We start from the raw sequence: 23,222 nt of genomic DNA on the forward strand, positions 1-23,222 counted from the left end.
AGTAACTTAAACTGATGTATAGATTTTTGTAGGGTTTAATTGAAATGATACATCCAGAAAAACAGACTTGGTAAAAGAATTAATCACCACTAGATGGTGCTGCATTCATGTTTAGTGTCATGTTGATTTCCTTGTGTTCTATAAAATCTTTGTGCAGTTTAATACATTAACAAGTTGTAAAATGGTGCCATTTGAATGGAAATCAAAAGCAAAAAAGTCACTCATTTTTACAGCTACATTTATTTATATAAAAATACAAAACTTAAAAAAAAAAAAAAAAAAAAGTTTCCATAGGAAAGCAATTCAGAAGCAATCCCATCTCTTTCATATCCATTTCAAATGCATCAGTGGCATACATTTCAGTTCAATAATACAGATTTTAGGTTAAAAATAACATTAACTTACTAATCAAGTATAAAATGGAAATGGTCACTGAGGAGGAAGAAATCTGTGCGACTGTGTGAAGAGGAAGACCTCCTTGTCAAAGATTGAAGAGTAGCCATTTTATGAAATGTTCTCCCAACAATCTCTTAACACTCCTCAATAGAAAATAGCATGAGCTTCCATTTTAACCTATAAAAGGGGGAGTCTGTTCAGGAATTAACCTTCCTCCAACACACAGAAAACTACACGTACGATTAAACCTCCCTCATATCCTCCAGTCAAGTATCTGGCCTCATGATTTACAAATTTATACGCATATATAAAAAAGTACTAGAAAAGAAAAAGAAAAAAAGAAAAGCGAAACATCCACAGGACTGAGAGCCTTTGTGCGTCTTTCAGGTTTGAGCATTTGCAACTTATACAAACAAAGTGAAAAACAGCTGCATTTAGAACAGAAATTTAGCTATTGTTATGTGGATATGGTGGACCTCAAGACAGGGTGTAAATCACTGGAGAACTACGATAAACCGCTGTCTGAAGGAGAACTGGCTCTCGCTCTGGCAGTCTGCACTGAAGAGCATCACAGCACTTGAGTATGGCACGGCTTGGCTGGCACATCCAATGTGCTCTCGCGTCCGCAGTGGGATGGCATGTTTCCAGCGCACTGCTCAGCAGGAAGTGGAATCCCCTGAGCACGGATCTGCTGCATACACTGCCTGCAATAAAGGAGTCGATGAATTTAGTCAAAACCATTATCCATTAGTCATTCTTTCAGTACAAGACTTTTGTTTGGATGGTAAAAATATTATTTCTTACCGTTTTAAGTGTAATAAAATATTTTAAGCATAATTTACTGAAGTTACACATCTACAAATTCAATGTATGTTGATATTTAGATTTTTTCTCTTTTTGTATTTTCGGTCTTTACTGTAATTTAATCTATCTGCAGTTTATTAGTAATATTGTTGTGTTTGTCATTTTTATTAGTTTTGTTGATCCTGCTCGTTTAGCTTTTATTATAACTTAATTTTATTTCAGTTTTAATACACTCCATTTTTTTCTGATTTTAGTTTTAGTAATTCGGTATAACTTTTTAATTGATTCAATCCAGTTTATTCGGAGTGTGACATGAGTAAGCCTTTCTGAACGATTCATTGAACAGAACTGGCTCATTTTAGTATGGTGTTCGGTCTACTTTGACAAAAGAACTCATACATTACAAAGAACTGTTAATGAAGCTGAAAGTAATGAAAATTGGTTCCCACATCCTACTTACCAGGCTGTGCGGGACATTATGTAATGAATATCGGGTTTCTGGAAGCCATTGAAGGTGGAGGATGCAGCTACAGTGTAGGCACCCATGTTCTCAAACAGCAGCCAGTCGCCCACCTGCATGTCAGGCAGGCTGCACTGCTCCACAATACGGTCCAGCCCATCACAGGTCGGGCCCCAAATGCTGCATGGGTACATGCGCTCGTCAGGCTTGGGTTTCTGTGAGAGATTATTGGTTACAGGTTAGTCTCTGGGAAGAAACACCATCTAACAAACAGGAATCTGACGGACTTATTTCCGTACCTTGTGCAGAGTTGGCAAGACATGCGCATGGTCATACAGAATGCAGTTGAAGGAACCATAAACACCATCGTTCACGTAGTACATCAGGGTTCGGTCATTGGCCCCATCCTCTTCTTCTGAAAAAGTTAACAAGAAATTAAGTCAGTTAAATCAGTTTTATGTAATGCTTTACACACTACCCTTCAGTTATAAACAGGACAATAACAGCGTTATTCATTGCAGTTAAATTGATAAGATTACTGAATATTAGTGTGTAGTTACTGAATATAGTCCTTTAATTTGAAGTCTGAGAATAATCATTAAGAGCACATTAAAAACATGGTTTTGAATGTTTGCTTTTACCATCTGAGGCGGATTGCTCATTCATGATGACCTTTTTGGCAATGATGTTGACAGCCAGCGTGTAAGCAGACGCTACATAATAGCGGCCAGGTTCAGCAATGATCCTCACGCCGCAGTCAACAGGGAAATATTTATCCAGTGCAGGGTTAATCACAGCAGCGATCTGGCAACCAAAAAAAGCCCACAAGTTAAGTTTGGTATAACCTAAACATCTTTGGTCACTTGAAGTTAAGAAGGTGATTAAGAATAAATACCTCTTCAAATTTCAGTTTGGTGTCCTCGGAGCCTGGAAAGCCTCCGCCAATGTCAAGCAGGGTCATGTCATATCCCAGTTCCGCCTGGTGGACAATATAATTTTCAGACTAAGTATATTCTATTGCATAAATGTGTAGTTTGAATTTTTATAGCAATAAGGCCACTTACCCCCATGTCAAAAACATAGCGCGCATCTGAGATTGCCTGGCTGTATGTCTCCGGATCGGTGCAACCGCTGCCCACATGGAAACTGACTCCAATCACGTCCAGCCCGAGCTCCTTCGCCCTCTCCAGCAACAGCCGGCTGCTCTTTAACGTGGCGCCAAACTTCACACTTAACCTGCACACCGCCTTGGAGTCGTCGGTGGCGATACGGAGAACCAGTCTACAGAAACAGAAAATTTGTGTTTAAAATGTCAGAAAAATCTTGTAGCGAGGCACTAAATCATTTTTTTTAATTATATTTTAGTGGTATAAAATAAATCATTGTCAGCCGATAAATTGTTCTGTTTGGCAAGCATCATGAGCAGAAAAATGTTTAATCGTCACACAAATCTTGCCACAATGCACAATTTTTTATTTTTTTTACACTTTGAAGTGGTCCAAAAAATATATCAGCTTATATTTGGCATTTTTTTATTGCCATAATAGGTTTACAGTAAAAGTGTTTATTTCACAGATTGAACAAAGTACATTTTTTTTTTTAACGGATACATTTCCAAATAATAATTAAATGTTAAAATAAACAAATATATTTGCAATAATTGTTATGCTTGTTTTATTCACTGTTGCTAATTTATATGGTCTGATATCAAATACAATCTGCTTTATATTGGTCATCAGTCACCCAGTTATCAACCATAAAAAAACAAAAAAAAAAAAAAAAAAACAAACAAACTGGTAAGATCACTATTTTGTGGTAAAATGTGACCTGGTTTTCTAGTAAAGTTACTCACTTGGCATTCTCATGGCTTCGTGCCACCTTCATGAGCTCCACTTCACTGTCAAACGTCATCATCTGCACTCCATGAGCAGAGGCGTATTTGATCTGAGACACCTGCTTGCAGGGGTTGGCGTAGATGATCCTGCTTGGCTCCACACCCACAGACTGCACGAGCTGGATCTCGGTCTAGCAGAAGAGATGAGGATTAGAAGTCAGGTTAATACAGGATTAACGCTGCTACATTCTTACAGTTTGGTGCTGATGTCATGCACTCATTGAGACACATGGAGAAGCCACATTCGTGATTTAAGGGACTTGAAAGATCTTCCACATACCTTGCTCGCACAGTCGAATCCGGCTCCCAGAGACGCCAGTGTCGTGACGACAGCCCTGCTGTCATTGCACTTCACTGCATAGAACGGTGTGACACGGGGTAAAACACGCAACCAACGGAGGTGCTTCTTCAGGACGTCACCCAGGTCGGCCACATAGAAGGCATCTTTGTCATCCTAAAAGAAGAAAAGATGTGATAAGAATGGTGGATGGCATATGCAGAGCCATTTAGAGAAAACTAAGGCTAAGTTTACATGAATAAACGTGTAGGTAGAATACAACACGTTCACTTACTGATTGTAACGACTCATTGATCTTCTGTTCCACGATATCACGTGCACAGAATCCCTCCTCCAGGAAGGCGAAGTCAAAGTCTGATCCAGTCAAAGAGGTCATGCTGTTTGTTCAAGATTTGCTTGCAAAAGAAACTGTAAAAGAAAATGACGGGTGTTATAAAATGTGACCGCTAAGATAACAGACTCCACTCAGTGGCCGTTCAAGACAAAGAAAGACTATCTGTCAGTGTACGTAAAGTAGTAGCTTATCTTTACACCAATGACGGCTTTAGAGACGGTTCAAAGGCAACTCACAGACAGCGATCACAGGGAACTGCAGCTACTGTGCAATGACACATGCTACAAATCAGTGTTAATTTAGTATTATGGAGATACCATTATAGTTATTCAATTTATTACATTTGACATTTTTAATTTGAGTTTGTTTTAAGTTCTAATAATCTTGCATTTTTATAATTTGTGTTAGTTTTAAATATTTATCGATTAGTACTTTATTTCGGTTTTAACTTTAGTATAAGTGAAATTAAATGATAAATTTAGCTTGGCAAGTAGCATTCATTTTATAAATGTTTATTAAATTAATTTTATTTCAAGTAAAGTGTTTTTTGTGTGTGTGTGTGTTTTTAGTTTTAATTAACTATAATAACTGACAAATTTAAGGAAAGCACTCATATCACATCCACTGCTCTCATTTTACCCAGTCACCAGGGTTTCACAGCTACTGACCAATTTTTAAAAGCGATTTCGCTGAAAAAGAGCTCTAATATTTTAGATCTAAAAACCACTAAAATTATTCAAAATGTCTACATTACAACATAAGACTGTACTATTACTTGCACAAATTTCTGTAGAATTATTAACCTCTCTCACTGGTGAAACTTGAATTTAAAAAGGTACAAAATTACACTGAGCTCTTTAAGGGGTTTGAGTTTTTCATCCCTCTTTATTTGGTGCTCTCAAAAGGCAGAACGACTCACCAGATGAATGGAAGAGATGGAATTATAATGTGGCTAACAGATGTCAGACAGCCAAGGAGGTTCACCAGTGAAGTTGAATCCTTTCAGATAAGCCTCAAGGCCAGGGCCAGTGTGCACGTCTCCCAAGCAAGAATTCTGCAAGGATCAAAATAAGAAAATATTACGTCGAACCCTAAAGTACAGGCAACAAATCAGTCCAACAAAATAGGTTCTCTCGGTAATTCTCACAGCATGTAAAACTCTCATTACACGCAATTTGTCGTTTATCGTAACAGTCCATTTCGTGTAAAATTAGGAAATTATTTCTCAATGAACCGGGCACCCGCACACACATTTTTGGACACTTTTAGAGCAATTTCGCAAAACCGGTGAAATTAGTCCCTCCCCTGCGAAAAGCGCGACTACATCAGTTACCCAATAAGGAAAAGCCCTGTTTGGACAAACTATAACAGACATTCCTGTCAGCCAATCAGCCAGCCGGCCTCGGCTTTCGGCTCAGCCAATAGAATGCGCTCATTCAGGCTAGCGAGGCTATGCAGCGTGAGGCTTCATTCATTGATCTCGATCTTGAAGATAACTGTTAGCATTAACCAAAGAATATAGTGGTATACATATTAGCAACTCCACGTTTGTTAACACAGCTGGCTCCAACGATAAAGATCTTTGTTATAACACTGATAAAAGTCGAAGTGAAATACGCACAGGAAAGAGTGACACGGCGGCCACGTTGACTCAGAGGCCATAGTGTCATAACATACGACACAACTAAACGAGCTTACACAATTAAACTACGTCGAAAAACATTTCAGCGAATACGTTAGAGGCTGATCGGTTAGTTTCTTTATTTTTGATTAGACTGTACCATACTGAAAGTTTACCCTAACATAACGGATATAAGACACTTACCGTTAATTTCGCTCAGTAATATCGTATAACTCACCTTAAAACGCATTTACAAAGAGTTTTCCCATTAGACCAGAGTGCTGGAAATGAATAATATCGGTGTTGTCCCGCACACGAACGGTTGTGGAGGTCTAGAGGCGCACAAGCGGAGTAAAAGCCGGTGCTGGATCCCAGCTCTATATATAGTGAGGTGGTTGCCAAGGTGACGCACCAGCTAAAACTGGCTTCCTCTGAGCGCGCGAGCGCGAGCGAACCGGTTTGTTCTTGTCAGCGGCTTCGCGCGTGAGCGTTTGAAGGAGTGAAGAAAAAACAGATTTCCGCATCTGACTGAACCAAAGTTACACACAACTGCGATACGATTCATAATAACCATTTAATCTAAAACCTGTTAATGATACAGAGCCCATTATGAACAATCGGCTTAACCATGTAAAATATAAACAGCTGAACTCTTGTGGTTTCCTGAGCATTTATAAACGTAAAAAAGTCTCTAAATTAGAAAGTTAAATAGCCTATACAAACACACACACACACACACACACACACACTTTAGTATTCTCTATGCGGTTCAAATGTATTTTATTAAAATGTGACACAACTGTAAAATAGAGAAATGGTGTGTTTTTATCTCTCTAAACATCTACAGTACATTTGAAGTGGATCAAAAAAGTGCATCAAAGTTGTCCTGAGACGAGAACGCATTTTGGTTTTAGGTTTTAGGACGACTTTGATGAAAGGTTTTGATCCACTTCAAATATTGACTATAGGCTACTATGTAAACTTCCTGAAAAGTTCAAAACTTTAAAGCTTTTGTTGTTTTCCACAAGTCTCAAAATATCATGGGTAAAGTGTTGTTATTAATTAAAACTATTGGAAATTAATTTTAGTAATTAAAAAATACTGGACAACAGCACACAACAAAAATACTAACAGTTAGCCTAAATGAAAACTGAAAAAATAAAAGTTAATTCCAAACGTTAATACTAAAATAATACTGAAATATCACATCTAACGTTGTAGGCTACTATTTTGGGAAATAGTGAGCAAACAGCAGTTATATTACAGTTACGTTTACGTTATTAGAATTAGGCCAATAAAACCTCTCTTACAAAGCATAGAGGTCAGATTCATAGAAATGTGTATTTTAGAAGCAAACGTATAATTGCTCTTAATTGGAAAAATACCAGTGAGCCAAGATTTGGAATGTGGATTAAAGAAATGGTGTCAATGGAAAAGATATTGTATATTGTTTAAAAGAAACAAAATGTTTTTGAAGATGTCTGGAGACCTTTTACTAGGATTAATGTTGGTTGCCTGCTACAACAAGAACTAGGGAGTAGTGTAGCATCATGATCTTCTACATAGACTTGGGAAACACTCTTTACCGATTTAGGTATCCTTAATATATATATATTTTTTTCTTTTTTCTTTCATTTGGGGATGGGAGGGAGAATAGGGTCTAAAATGTTTGATGTGTTACATGATTGTTATTCATTGTGTAATCTGTTGTGATATGCGAACTGAAAAAGTAATATATATTTTGTTCAAAAAAAACAAACAAAAAAAAAATGAATTGGGCCAATGCAGATGAGGTCATGTGGAGCGTTTCTGTGCCTTTGTAACTCTTCCTTCCTTGTAATTGGGACATCTGGTTCCAGTTACCCCACTTTCACGACAGCAGCTTTCAGTCAACATGCTGCAAGGCCTCGCTGAAGATGCCAGAATGGATGTTTCCTCACCTTTTGCACAAACGTCCTGTTCCCTCTTTTATCTTTGTTCTGCACACTTTGTTGTCATCCTGCCAGATGTGGTGTAATTAGGAGTGGACACTACACCTAAATATATCAGTCCTAAAACTCCCCGTAATCAAAGGAGCAGACTAATCCTGTGCACCTGGTGATGGAAACAAACACATTTTCCCTCCTTTAAAAAATAAATCAATAAAATCAGTTAAGGCATTTGAGTGCATTACAAGACTCATTGTAGGCATGTATATTTGTTATTCATGAAGTTCAGACATATCCGTCGCCATCACCTTTCTAACTTTATAACAGAGTCAGTTCATGATTATTTTATCTTCACAGCCGACTATCGGACAACAGTTATCTCTGAATGTAGTGAATAGTTAATTACATTTCTTTACACACCAATGAAATGATCTTTACTACCACATATCACCAATTACCATAAACTAGTCAAATAAGTTCACATACAGTCTGGCTCATAACATTGGCAATTATCTCAACATATGCAAATGTAAGTCTCATATGGTCCATGGATCTGCAGTTTTAATATGTGACCCTGGAGCACAAAACCAGTCTCAAGTCGCTGGGGTATATTTGTAGCAATAGCCAAAAATACATTGTATGGGTCAAAATTATATATTTTTCTTTTATGCCAAAAATCATTAGGATATTAAGCAAAGATCATATTCCATGAAGATATTTTGTAAATTTACTACTGTAAATATATCAAAACTTAATTTTTGATTAGTAATATGCATTGCTAAGAATTCATTTGGACAACTTTAAAGGCGTTTTTCTCTATATTTAGATTTTTTTGCACCCTCAGATTCCAGATTTTCAAATAGTTGTATCTCAGCCAAATAGTGTCCGATCTTAACAAACCATACATCAATGGAAAGCTTATTTATCCAGCTTTCAGATAATGTCAAATGTCAAATCTCAAATTCGAAAAATTGACACTTAAGACTGGTTTTGTGGTGCAGGGTCACATATAGTCTTGAAATTTCACGATTTGTAAAACCTTGGCATATAGAAGTTATCAGAGCAATTACAGCACACACATTTTGATTTATAGCATTTTAAGTGCACGTGCAAGCCCATCTGCATTACTGTCAGACCCTTCTGATCAATAAATATTTAAATATTATCAATATTATTATTATTATTAAATGAAAAATCACATATCAGGCTTGTGAATGTATACAGGCTACAAAATTGCACAAGTTAGAAGTGTTTCAAAAATCATTTAAGAGTCATTCACAAGTGGAAAATCCTTAAACCTCTGTATTTCCATCTGTACTCTCACATACTCGCTGTGGCTTTTACCCTGATCTTCGACTCGAGAAACTCTATGATCCATGACGACTACATTGCTGTGGCCGGGAATACGTTTCCCAGATGCAAATGAGCCCCAAGCTTAATTCATCGTCTTGCAGAATCCAGACAGACCTTTCCAGAACTATGATTTTTCCTTCAGAGGTCAACTAGACCATGAGGTCATTGTTTATATCCTCAAACACCACAAACCACTTTTTCATGAACGCAATAATATTTAATAGGTAAGAAGGTTCCTATGTCAGTTTTTCCCCTTCCTTTATATTAAGGCTCCATACAACACTTTTAATGTGGCAACATTTTCCACCCTTATCACGATTTCAGTCGGATTTCCTAATCTGTCAATCTTGTATTTTCCTCACAATTCCACAGAGAGAGATCATGGAAAGGAATTAGTTCGTGACGTCTCTCTTTTTAATAAGGTTCTTTACCTCTGTATATTAAAGAATGTTGTATGTGCAGTTGACAATTATTGTAATACACTGGTGTTTGTTTGCACAGAGAAAAAATGGCACGTGCACATTTATGCAAATAAGATATACACGACACACAGGCTATTCTACCTTGTTCTGTGTACAGTACACACTTGAACTTATGACCTCAATAGCTTTATTTCTAGCAACACGGATAGTTTTGGGTCAAAGCAGTTTGAAGGATGTGCCTTATTTCATCAAATTCAAACACTTGACATAAACACTGAGAACATGAGGGGTAAATAACTGGGTAAGATTTTGTTTCACTTATCAATATAATCATGGATAGAAACATCTCAAAAGTCAAACATAACAAAATCTTCAGACAATGTTTTAGTAAAATATCTGTTATACCTAGTAAACAGTTATCTAGAAACCACTTGAATTTTGACATATCACACACACACACACACACACACACACAAAATGCTTGATGCATTCGCTCAATTAAGACAAAGTATTTTTTATTAAGTTTTTTTTTTTAATTAGATAAGAAAACACTATGGAAACACATTTATCCAATACATTCCTGGGTGTGCAACTCGCGTGGCTTTGATTGAATAACTGGACTATAACCAGCTGACCATCGCAAACATTGTTTTAATTATTCTGAAATGCCTGAGCCAAAAATTATTTGGCATAATCACCTCCCAGAAAACATGACAGCGTTCCCAAACATGACATACCTGAATGCAAGATAACATGAGAGTGTTTGTTATTGTGTGTCTTCTATGTGCTCTGAGTTGCAGGTCATTTATTATGTAGCAAAAAAAGAGTCACAGGCTTTATTGCAGCAACCTTTTAATATTTCTTTATTGATATTTGCAGTTTTCCAGGAACTGAAGAACATATGGGATGGAAAACGCAACTGTTTTATCCGATATTCCAATTTTTTGCACAAATTTAATTCACAACTTTGGATGGAAACTTAGTGACAGGCCCAAAAGATAACATCTTTCACAGTTTTCCTGAGACTGTATGATATGTGTGGGGTGACAGAGATTAGATGAAGGAGGTTTCTATGTCACAGCCATCAGGAACGATCACCGATAAGCCTACTTTATTTACCAGGACTCACCTGTTTTCAGACCTAAGAGCATTTAGACACATTATGTGTGTCACCATGAATGACACGTTCACACACACATGCACACCAAACAAGAATCTACCCATTTGATTAATGTATGACTAGATTGATTAGCTCATATTAAAACTTTGCAATTTAAATGGATGGAAATTGTATTTGTAATTCAAATACATAAATCTTAAATTTGGGCCTTTTTTTGTATAGCTCTTTTAGTTTTACATAGGGACAGTTCACCCAAAAATGAAAATGCATTTCTTTTGCAACCTATGCAATACAAAAGAAGGCATTTTTTGAAGAACGTGGGTAAACAAGTTATTGCTGATAGAAAAAAATACTATGGAAGTCTGTGGCTTCCAGCAACCGTTTGGTTACCAATATTCTTCGAAATATGTCTTCTTTTGTATTCAGCAGAAGAAAGAAATTTAATCAGGTTTGGAACAACATGAGGGTATTTTTAATTTAATTAAATTTTTTTTTTTCCTCTACTGACTTTTCATTGGCATTTACCATTCTTTGAATTATGGTAAAAGGAAATGTCCACAAACCTAACAGAAAATATATTGATAATTTTCTGCCAGGACAGATTTATTTATTTTTTCTTACAGTATAGTTAATCTTACATCCTAATGTATTTTAGATACCAGGGGCAATGCAGGTGTAATGTCAGCACAGGTCATGACACAGTTTGACAGCAGTTTAATCCTCAGGATGTGTAAACCTGGGTCAAGAGATTCTCTCCTCTTTCAGCCAGCAGAGTCTGGATTCAACTTGTTCTTGATCCTGTAACGACTCACACATAAACAATGTGTAAAGTGCTTTCAGAGCATGCTCTCTTTTCATGTATGTGATGACTGTTAGCTAAAACATTTACATGATTCATCTGGCAGACGCACTTTTTCCAAAACGACTTATAGTATATTCAACCTTTACACTTTATTAAGTGCATTCCCTAGAAACTGCAACATGATCTCGGCATTGCTTTAGGAACTCACACATGACCGCGTTTCCAGATCCTGAAGCACTTACAGGTAGGTAAAAGTCACAGATACTGAAGCTATAAAATGGCAATGGTGTAAGACAGCATTAAAGAGTCAAATCTTTTTTGATGAAAACACACTTTAATCCTTGTGCTGAGCTGAAAATCCTCTACACTCTTAAAAATAAAGGTGCTTCACGATGCCATAGAAGAACCTTATTGTCTAAATGGTTCCATAAAGAACTGTCTGTATCACAAAAGGTTCTTCAGAATATAAAAAGGTAAGAAAGAGATGGTTCTTCTATGGCATCGCTGTGAAGAACCTTTTAAGCACCTTTATTTTTAAGATGTGGTATTCCCTGTCAAAAAATAAATGAATAAATTATTATGCTACATATACCACCAAATTTTAGATTCTGTCTTTTTGTAAAGTTGTTTTTTTCCCCCAGATTGAATCCATTATTTCGTAATAATATAGCATCATGAAAAATGTAGGCTATAAGCAATTTCTTGTAGGCCAGTAATTTTTCTATGTGAATATCAAAATTGTAGCAAGGTGGGGAAAAGTACAATAATTAAACACAGTTTCACCCTGTGTGAGCAAAGTCAGTAAGTTTAAACAAACAAACAAAAAAACCTAACACGAGCTTCTCTACTCTCTACTCGTTTTCTTTTTATTTATTATATAATTTTAAAAAAAAAAAAAAAACCTTGCTACGTGTACGGCGTTAAGACTTGTCATAGCACTTGCACATTGCTCTTTTGTTGATTTTGATTGCTTCCACTGTCCTCATTTGTAAGTCGCTTTGGATAAAAGCGTCTGCTAAATGACTAAATGTAAATGTAATGTTTTAGTACAATGTGACAACATTAAAGGGGGACACTGTGTGTGTTCCCTTTAATGTCATCACATTGTACTAAAATTTCATTGTACTAAATTTCTGCCAATCTCATATGTTCATCTTGAGAACCTATATTAGTCCTTCATATCTCCAAAGAGTCTTTAGTTTTATCAGATTTATAAAAGAAAGATACAGCTGTACCGCTTCTCTCTGAAAACAGTCGAGTACCTGGAGGCGTGCCGTGGGCGGAGCTAAAGAGTAATGAGCAGCTTATGCGTATAATAATGCGTATTATTGATTTTGTGGTAAAATCCTTCTTCTCGAAACAATGATATCTCGCAACTACGGTGTAACGGGATAGCAGACTTGGAGACGCCCAAACAGGCATGTTTATGGACATGAGACAAATGATTCTGATGATCTTGGTTTGTTGTACTGGGTTGCTGAGCACACACGGGTTGTCTGGTAGAACAAGGATGGATTCCAGGAACTGGTGGCAGGTAAGTGGACAGGTGAGTAGATCCGCAAGGGAGACGAAGGAGATCTTGGAACAGGTAAGAGTACATCCAGAGAGAGTGTGTAGTCCACAAGGAGACCAGACAGAAGGAAGTGTGTGCTCTTATAGTGCTGGTGATGGGATGACGGACAGGTGTGTCTCGTTACTCAGGTGCGTGGAAGAGCCTGGCTCTCGCTCAGGACATACAGCCACAGGTCACAAATTCAGCTGAACGCATAAAACTACTTGGAAAATTGCAGGAAACTAGACACCAAAGGGTCGCTGTGCGTTCAGTTTCATCTTTCAGTCTATGAGTGTGGAATTACTCTATCCACCTTATTCTTCAACATGGAAGTAAGCCTATGGGCGAGACTTCCGGTTCATTAGCCGCTGTAGGGAAATAGCGAGAACAATAACAACGTGCAGTAAACTGTAAAACCGTTTGCACTACAAGCTAGTGTGTTCATAATTAAGATAATTCATTAAAATAATAAAGTAAGACACACCAATTTTCAATATCAAGCAGCAAGACTAGCTAAAAATAGCTGGATGTGGATGAGACCGGAAGCCAGATCCCATAAAAATTACAAATGGCCACGCCCATTTTTACGGCAAGAATAAGGTGGATATACATTACAACAAACACACAATTCTGTTTTCATACGTGTTCTGTATTTCTCAGGAAACATCGAACTTTCTCAAGAGGAAACTTTATTGGCAGCAACATCACAAGGTTATGTAATAGGCGTACATGGATGTGTGCAAACATGTTGTGTGACGTAAGCCGTTTAATATTGCCTTACAGACAGATATGAGTCATTATTCACTCAATGCTGAAATTATAGATCAAGTAACGTAAATCCACTGATTTGTACCCTCCCTCAAAACAAAAGCAAATCTTCTGGCACACATCCGCTTGCAGTTGGTAAAAAGTCTCTTATGCTCAGAAAGGCTGGATTTATTACATCAAAAATACTGTAAAATTGTGAAATATTACAATTTTAAATAATTGTTTACTATTGTAAAATGTAATTGACTGCTGTGATCAAAGCTGAATTTTCAGCATCATTACTCCAGTCTTCAGTGTTCAGCGTCTTCTGTGCTGCTTCATATTTTTGTGGAAACCATGATAATTGTTTTTTAAGATTGTTTGATGAATAGAAAGTTCAAAAGAAAAGCATTTAAAAAATAAATAAATAGAAATATCTTTTGTAACAGTGTATTTTAATATATATATATATAAGATTAAAGAAAGGAATCATGTTTCACATTAGAGTAAATCCAGACACAAACTGCTTCTCACTGGTTGAAGGTTGTTCAGACATTTGCTGATTGCATCACACATCCTCATCACAGACTGAACTAGTTCTTTCTTTCTTTCTTTCTTTCTTTCTGTATTTGTTGCTTCCACTGGATGTGAGGAGAATTTCTAAGTATTTCAAGGTTCTGTCAGGACGTGTGAAGGAAGACGTTATCTGGCTTGAGGTTGTTGATAAGTTGCCCTAAAATGAGCTTTATTCAGAAGCACAAATACTTTTTAATTGCGTTTGCAGTACTCATGTATTAAAATGAATGGCACAGACTAGGATTTTTAACATCAACTTTACATCAACATCATCATGCATCAACACCCACCAGCCTTTTTGAAGATCTGTTTGATGAGGATGAATACTGAAGTTTTGAACCCTGTTGGAAAAAACTAAACAAAAAAACAACAGCATATGCTGGTTAGGTGTGTTTTGAAGCATGGCAGTTGGTTTGAGCTGGTTTAAAAAGGTCCTTAGTTCGTTTGAGCTGGTTTAAGCTTGCTTAGGACCAGCTTATAACCAGCTCAAACCAGCTGCCATGCTTCAAAATAACCAGCATGCTGGGAATGGGGAATGGACCACCTGCTTGTGACAATCCAGTGTTTGAAAACTGCCTTACATTTGATATGATTTAAAGCGCTTCTGGAGCTCTGGAGGTTGGTGTTTAAGTAAACTATTAAATAATGTCAACTGTTTAATTTTTCCATTTAAGAAGTAGAAGCAAATGATTTAACAAATAAACCACTACTTTGGCTATAATTCCGCTTTTGATGGCTAGCCTGCTCTGTTTTGGCAACTTGTTTAATGAGTTAAAAGCGTAATGACTTTAACAATCAGTGTTATTAAGTTTAAGTGAAAAGAAGTGGATGGATTTGCATGGCTTTTCTCTCTGTTACATCATGTCTCAAGAGGTTTGTGACCACAATCTTCTGCGGTCGTACTTAAGCCCCAGTTCAAGACAAAATGCATTAGATTACATATTCCCCTGCTTTTGATCTTTATAGGCTATGGCTTTAGCAGGTGAGCGCTGACCGCAAAGTATAGGCCATTCATTTCAGACTTTTGCAACAAAGAGATGCTGCTGATCTCAATAAATGTCATTTATGAGCTGTTGAGAATTGCGATGGCTGTCAGGTGCCTTCGTACTAGACAGACAGGCAGGACGAGCGCCAAGACCCGGTGTGGTGAGATCTCTCTGTTTCTCGAGTCAGCACATTTCTCTTTTCAGTTCCTCCCGCAGAAAACCAGGGAGACAAAAGAGGGAGATCAGAAGGAAAGCACAAATGAGAGCAGGATCAAAAGAGGATAAACGAGGCCAGACGGAGTGCAAAGAAGAGAAGCTCTCCATGATCGAGACCACTTTTTTACACACATGAGAGCACACTTATAGAGAATGACAAAGCACTGCCAGAGATGGGCTCATGGCCTTGTGAAAAAGAAGTGTGCTTAAATGTAGTGAATGTGCTCTTGTAGTGTACTTCAAATAGATGGTTTATTTTTAAAAACTGTACTTGCAGATAATGTAACAGCAATGAAAAAAGACCACTTAAGTGGGTTTTCATGACACTTTAATGACTGTAAAGTTTAAAGTACATTTTAAATCAGTTTTAAATAATCTTTTATGATGAGTGCACTTATTTTAATGTTGACTAACTCAATATTACAATTAAAGTAAATGTACTAAATTAAATATATTTAAATACATGACATACAAATTTCAATATAAATGACATTATAGTATATTTTAGTTTAAGTCAAGTCAAGTCAAGTCACCTTTATTTATATAGCGCTTTTACAATACAGATTGTGTCAAAGCACTTAACAGTATCAAATTGGAGGATAGAGTGTCAGTAATGTATAATGATAAGATTAAACACTCAATTTTCAGTTAAAGGCATTTCATTATTGAATTCAGAGATGTCATTGTCTAGCTCAGTTTAGTTTAAATAGTATCTGTGCAATCAAATCGGCGATAATCGCTAGAAATTACTGTAGAGTTTAGAGTTTACTGTAAATGCTTGTCAGTACATTCAGCAGTTCACTTTAATCAGATTTTAAATTGCATAGAAGTAGAAATGACATTACATATAATGATGTACCGTAGGACACGTGTCCAAAAAAAAAAAAAAAACATGCTTAAGTTCATTTAATATAAATTATAATACATTTAATTAAGGTTTTTAATCTTGTAACTGTAGCTGAACAATTTTTTTTTTTTAACAGAATAAAAGTTTCCATAAAGAAGCATGCTTTGAAAATGCTATACAACCTTAATGGTGTTGTTAAGAATGGACAATGTGAACTCTTCACAGTAAATAGGGTAAGCTTTGATTTCATGTTGACTTTAATAAGTGCTTGTGTTCTCTGGCATCGTTTGATCTGTCTGAACGCAAACTATGCAACAGATATGAGATGAAAAATGTGATGAAGTGGAAGGAAGCGCACCTCCTTTTCCTAGAAATTCCCAACTTCCCACTGGACCCTCCAGCACTGAGCCTGTAAATCCCAGCGTGGCCCTCAGACGGTCCTGGGCTCAGACAGTGATGTGTAGTGGGGCGGCTTTTTGACCCGGATCACTGAGGGGGGATTACTCTGAATAAGCACACCCTCTTTTGTCTGGCTGTGTGAAACCCAACCAAAACTCTTCTGTTCTTCCATATCATCCACTAAACACAAAAGAAAACTTACACTGGAGCAAAATGTTTAAGTGAAACATTAGTTTTGGTCATATTTTTTGTAAAATAATGAGCTCACATATAGTTTCCCTGGACGGCTTCATTTTTTTTTTACATTTTATGTTGAGCCTAAAAGCCTGTTCACACCAAGACAAATATTTGGCGCAAAAATTCTGTGCAGTAAACATTTTAATTTTACGTTAATGCATCTGTTAAGAACGACACAAACATTTACTTTTTTTTTGCCATTGCACTGTGAAGAAAACGGGCGAACCTATAAAGTGCTGCAGGGATGACATAATTACATTGTCCTGAAATCAATGGATGAATGGGTGTTTGGATAAATGCCTAAGATACAGTAAGGTGAACACAAGCTCAAGATATTTTCACGTTTTAATATATTGCATAATACATCGGTAATACCCTCTTGTGATTTTTACATTTCCATTTAATCATTTAGGAGACGCTTTTATCCAAAGCGACACAAATGATAAGAACAATAAAAGCAATCAGATAATCAAGAGAGCAACAGTATACAGGTGCAGTGACAAGTCTCTGTTAGTCTAGCAAAGTACACATTGCAAGTTTTTCTCTTTAAATGAATTAGAAAAAATAGAATAGAAAAGAATAGAATAGAATAGATAAGTGCTAGTTTTAATTAGTCCAGTGCTGACAAAAAGTCTTTAGACATTTTTTGATGTCATCATTATAAGTCTGAACTAGCGAGTTTAGGTATATTGGTGCAGAGCCAGTGGTTGTCTTGTAGGCAAACATCAGTACCTTGAATTTGATGCAGGTGGCTATTGGCAGCCAGTGCAAACTGATGAAGAGAGATGTGACGTGGCCTTTTTTTATTGGCTCATTGAAGACCACTCTTGCTGCTGCATTCTCGATCAGTTGCAGAGTCATGATAGCACATGTCAGATGATCCTCCAAGAGAACATTACAATAGTCCAGTCTGGAGAGAACGAGAGCTTGGACAAGGAGTTGTGTGGCCTGCTCTGATAGGAAGGGTATAATCTTCCTAATGTTGTATAAGGCAAATCTGCAGGACCGGGCCGTAGTAACAATATGGTCTGTGAAGCTTAAATGATCATCCCTGGCTGTCCTGGAAGGAGTTATAGTTGATGAACCTAGCTGTATAGAGAAGTTGTAATGAAGAGCTGGGTTGCTTGAGACCACGAGCAGTTCTGTCTTAGCAAGGTTGAGTTGAAGATGATGGTCCTGCATCCATCCAGAAATGTCTTTCAGACAGGCTGCAATGCGAACAGTCACTGTTGGATCATCTGGTTGGAATGAAAAGTAGAGTTGAGTGTCATCTACATAGCAGGAAAAGCCATGTTTCTGAATGACAGATCCTAATGATGACATGTAGATGGAGAAGAGAAGTGGTCCAAGCACCGAGCCCTGAGGAACCCCAGTACAAGAAGTTGTGACTTAGAAACCTCACCCCTCCAAAACACCCTGAAGGACCTACTTGAGAGGGAAGACTTGAACCACTGGAGTGCAGTTGCTGAGATGCCTATCTTCATGAGGATGCAAAGGAGGAGGATCTGGTGGTTAACTGTGTCAAAAGCAGCTGACAGATCCAGCAAGATGACTACTGAGGATTTGGAAGCTGCTTTTGCCAATTAGGGCTTCAGTAACCGAGAGCAGGGCAATCTTATTGGCCGCTGATTGTTCTTGTTATATTTATGAAGAATATAGCAAAGTTGTCAACTGTAAAGGTTTTTTCAAACTGAGTCCGAAATTCTCGTCTGAAATTTTTGCAAGGTTTGATTTACTGCGTTTTCGCATGCGTAGCAAACATTTTAATAGGAAAGGATGACAAATATGAAAAAAAATAAAAAAATACAAATGCATACGAAAATTTCGGACTCAGTGTGCAAGGACCTTAAGAGTTGATGAAGGAGAAGGAGGAGGGGGGCAAAGAAGAGAAAGGTTTTGAAAAGTGTGCAAGAGTCTGAACAATTGTTAATTTTGTTGTGGTAGTATGTAATTTTAGCAGTGGAGACATTTGCATAGAGGGAAGAGAGGAGTGACTGATACGAACTAAGGTCAGTGGAGTTTTTGTTTTGCACCACTTCCTCTCTGCGGCCCTGAGTCTAGAAATGAAACAAGACAGCTTTTCTAAGACAGCCCTGTTGAAAAAAACAGCATATGCTGGTTAGGTATGTTTTGAAGCATGGAAGCTGATTTGAACTGGTTTAAATGGAAGCTGGTCCTTAGTTGGCCATGAGCTGGTCCTGAGCAGGAGCTAGTGGCTTAGGGACCAGCTCATGACTAGTTTATACCAGGTCATGACCAGATAAGGACCAGCTTAAACCATCTCAAACCAGCTGTCATGCTTCAAAACATACCTTACCAGCATATGCAGTTTTTTCAACAGGGAGGTAAAATGTTTTTAAAGGAAGAACTGACCAAAGCTTAATGGTGGTGATGTTGGAGTCATATGATCATGGTGTAGCTTGTTTGAAGTCTACATTTAGATTTTTACTTTTGCCAATTGTATTTAGGCTTTAAAATCCATAAAAGTTGTGTTCAGTTATAAAGATTATCATGATGAGGAAAACATGCAAGAATCATCAACTTATCATCAGTTTATTTTCTACAATAATCCAAAAGCCAATGGAAAAAAAAAATCATATATATATATATATATATATATATATATATATATATATATATAAGCGAACCATGGTGAAGCTAACTTCACTTTTCACTCCATATGGCATAATGACAGTCCAAAAAAAAAAAAAAAAAAAAATTAGCAAAATGTAGCATTTCATCGCTTGTTTACCAATCCCAGCAGGCACAAAACAGGCACACAACATCATAAGACGTTGATATTTGGTTAAATTTTGGTTGCCACGTCGGTTGACCAAAATTCAATGTAAATTCAACGTCTAATGTCAATGTTAAATTGATGTCCGACGTCAGCTGACGTTGAGATTTTGTTGTTTTTAGGTTGTGCAACCAAAATCCAATGTTAAGTCAACGTCAAATTGACGTCAACCCGATTTTCAACTGCAACATCTGTCCGACGTCATGTCCAACGTCAACCTGACGTTACATAGACGTCTGGTGCCTGCTGGGATGGATCCTCTGCAATAATTTATTTATTTAGTTATTGTGATGAAGTGGCTTGAATTTATTGTGAGGTTGTGGTTTAATGTATGGTTTTGTTTATTTGTTTTGTTTAAATGGGGTTCCCATTCTCTTGTACATGGTTAACTCTGCTAAAGTGAGGGGGAGCAATTTGTAGTGGTTTGAGTTAAGTGAGTGTTGGGTTTTGACACTTGTAGTGATATTTGGTTTTGTGTTGTGATTGATTAAAAAAATAAAAACAAACAAACACATTAAAACCAAACACGCTTACTATAACCACAAGAGTCACAACCCTTACCTCCACAAATTACTTCCACACTGCTCACAAGGTAACTAGTTTTTTTTTATTTCCTCTTTATAGTAACTAGACTCATGGGATTTGTAGTCCAACTCATTTGTAGTCCTAAACAAGCTTAATATAAAGCCACTACCAATACTACTTCCACCCCATTACATAAAGTAAAGCCACAACTTACACAACAGATCTTTTTTCCTGACAAAATCAATATAATGCAATATTTCTATCTGCTGAATGTAAGCTTTTCCATATTCCAAGCTTGCCTGCTGCACTGGGGACATCACATGCATGTGCGAGTCATGCAAATTATGAAAATAAATCTAGGAATTATTTGATTGTTAGATTTTAAATAAGTGGGGTCAAAAGTAACTAAGAGGCATCAAAAGTAACTAAGATGTTTTATGGAAAGTAACTGTAATATTATTACTGAAATCTTATTAGTAATTAGTTACACTACTAGTTACTGCAAAAAGTAATAATATTACAGTAACTAAATTACTAGTAACTAGTTACTGCCCAACACTGCTTATAAACTATCCAAACAGAAACACTGCATCCTCTGATGTTTCTGTTCTCTTGAATTAAAGTAACCTCGCATTACATAAACTAGCACCCTCAGTCAACTATAATTTAGACAATTGAAAGTTAGATATTCACCACATTTTACAGACTTTAAAATAGCTTTTGCTTTTTTCTGCTTTAATGGAAAATGAAACTGTCAGCTGGTAATATTTGAATACTGAGACAAATTTTGAAAAGTGAAACCACAAGATTGTCCATCTGATGTTAGATTTGATGGTAGTCACTTCCTCCTGCCTTCAGTGTCAAATTTCCTTCTAAACTAATATATATATACTGTATATAATACATTTTTGTTTTAGTTTTACATTTAAATTTTAATTAACTGTAATTTGATAATAACAACAATGACAACAAATACATAATAAAATTACTACAACTTTAAAAATGTAAGTGAAAAAAATAGTATTTCAATGATACTGAAATATCATTGTTTCAGATCTCATCAGTTCCTGAAAAAAAGACCACATGAGGTTTTAGTTGGGTTTGGGTTTTTAATCCTGCAAAGCAATATTATAAATGCGCTGTTTTAAGTGCAGGATTACATCATCATTGCACAAACCACATGCTTACAATAGCCAAAACATTCTCAGAGTTTGTTTAATTACCTTATTTTAGCAATCAGGTACATGAAATCATACTATATACATTCTGAATATTGTCACAACTAAAGGCCATAATTTGCCACTACACACTTGAGTGCCTAACAAGTTTTCTTAAAAAATAACAAGTTTCTTTATAATACTATTTAAATAATCAAATTAGAAGATCTAGCTGTGACATGTCAGCTAAAGTTAATAGTTGTTCTCTATGGTTGCTGTGCAGTTACATGCATAGTTGCTGCTGGGCACCCGTTACATTGACTTTCAACAAGTGCTGAGCACAAATATGGTCTTAAACGTTGTAATTCTGACGTATTTCTCATTTATTGGCAGGGACAGAGCATTTTTACAGCTGGAGCTCTGCTATGAAAAGATGCTTTTACAGTAATTGCAACTGATAAGAGGCTCGTGTCCAGTGATCAAAGAACATAAAAGACAACAGGCCATTAGGCGATCATTTCAGGTGTTGTACTGCCAAAACATGCTTCTAGGGTAATCAATAGAGTTTTATAGTCTGTAAGCCTTTATAAAGAGCTAATGCAATGACAAAATGATTTTCCTGTTCTATAAAAGCTCTTCCCTTGTGCAAAAGATATACACAGTTGGACATTTGAAAACGTATCACTATCATTGCATTGATATTCAAAATATCAAACCAAGTGGCATTTGGAGAAATGTAGCATTTCATCACTTGCTCACCAATGGATACAGTGCAGTGAATGGGTGCCGTCAGAATGAGAATCCAAACAGCTGATAAAAACAGCACGATAATCCACAAGACGTTTTTAACTTCATCTGTGCATATCTCTCTCCTTATTCAGACGTGACGACTTTTTCTATTGAGGAAGACTTTTTATTGATTATTGGTGTGTTTACTGGAGATACACTGATGGGTGTTTCAGAGAATTGAGTAGAGTTATTCAATAACACAGGTACTGATTTTAATTGAATTATTGGTGTATTTGAAATTAGTTTTTTAAGCTTTTTTATTGTAACTTGTGTTATGTTTTATTCCAATATTTTAAAGGGGCAATCATGAATCGTATTTTCTTTGTTTTTACAGATGATGCATGATTGCCATTTACTTTTATTGAGAATATTGGTGGCTTCATGTTGGGTCTCAAGATATGACTTTAAGTGTTACATTGTGATGAAGTGGCTTGAATTTATTGTGAGGTTGTGGTTTAATGTATGGTTTTGTTTATTTGTTTTGTTTAAATGGGGTTCCCGTTCTCTTGTACATGGTTAACTCTGCTAAAGTGAGGGGGAGCAATTTGTAGTGTTTGAGTGAAGTGAGTGTTGGGTTTTGACACTTGTAGTGATATTTGGTTTTGTGTTGTGATTGAGTGTATATTCTTTTTCACAGAGGAATTGCCATTTTATATGATTGGGGAACCCTATGGTTGGTAGTGGGTTTAACCTTATTTGTTTTTTCCTTTTGTGTTTTTGCCACTTCTAATTATCCTTTGTGCCCAATAAATTTTGTTGTATTTGCAAGGAAACACACTGTGGTTGTTGCCCTTCTTTTATATCCTCCCCATCACTGGTGAGGTCTGGGGAGGGTTACATTTACTCTGGCATGACATCCCTCTGATCAGCATGTGGTAAATTATATTAATATAATTAAAAATATTTTTGGAAAATTAAACAGTTTCTTACAAATTCATGTGATTTGATAAAATACATAACGA

At 36.6% G+C, this 23,222-nt stretch overlaps 1 protein-coding gene across 1 annotated transcript; it reads right to left on the bottom strand.

The window, feature by feature from the left end:
* Positions 1 to 221: 221 nt before the first annotated feature.
* odc1 (ornithine decarboxylase 1) lies at positions 222 to 6,200 on the bottom strand. Its single transcript, XM_058750124.1, has 11 exons — positions 6,046 to 6,200; positions 5,106 to 5,240; positions 4,127 to 4,260; positions 3,835 to 4,008; positions 3,513 to 3,685; positions 2,725 to 2,941; positions 2,556 to 2,639; positions 2,302 to 2,464; positions 1,960 to 2,075; positions 1,661 to 1,875; positions 222 to 1,100 (listed from the first exon to the last, which is right to left on the bottom strand). The coding sequence occupies exons 3-11, from the start codon at positions 4,226 to 4,228 to the stop codon at positions 965 to 967; spliced, it is 1,380 nt and encodes a 459-aa protein (XP_058606107.1). The 5' UTR covers positions 4,229 to 4,260; positions 5,106 to 5,240; positions 6,046 to 6,200; the 3' UTR covers positions 222 to 964.
* Between the last annotated feature and the right edge of the window lie 17,022 nt (positions 6,201 to 23,222).

Source organism: Onychostoma macrolepis, chromosome 17 (assembly GCF_012432095.1).
Source record: "Onychostoma macrolepis isolate SWU-2019 chromosome 17, ASM1243209v1, whole genome shotgun sequence".
Classification (NCBI taxonomy): Eukaryota; Metazoa; Chordata; class Actinopteri; order Cypriniformes; family Cyprinidae; genus Onychostoma; species Onychostoma macrolepis.

Bases quoted from the DNA above. Each gene is read 5' to 3' on its own strand.
- odc1 (XM_058750124.1), bottom strand. From the start codon at position 4,228: ATGACCTCTTTGACTGGATCAGACTTTGACTTCGCCTTCCTGGAGGAG. The intron at 1,876-1,959 runs GTACGGAAATAA...AATCTCTCACAG, and splicing joins TCTTGCCAACTCTGCACAAG to AAACCCAAGCCTGACGAGCG. The intron at 1,101-1,660 runs GTAAGTAGGATG...CCTTTATTGCAG, and splicing joins ATAATGTCCCGCACAGCCTG to GCAGTGTATGCAGCAGATCC.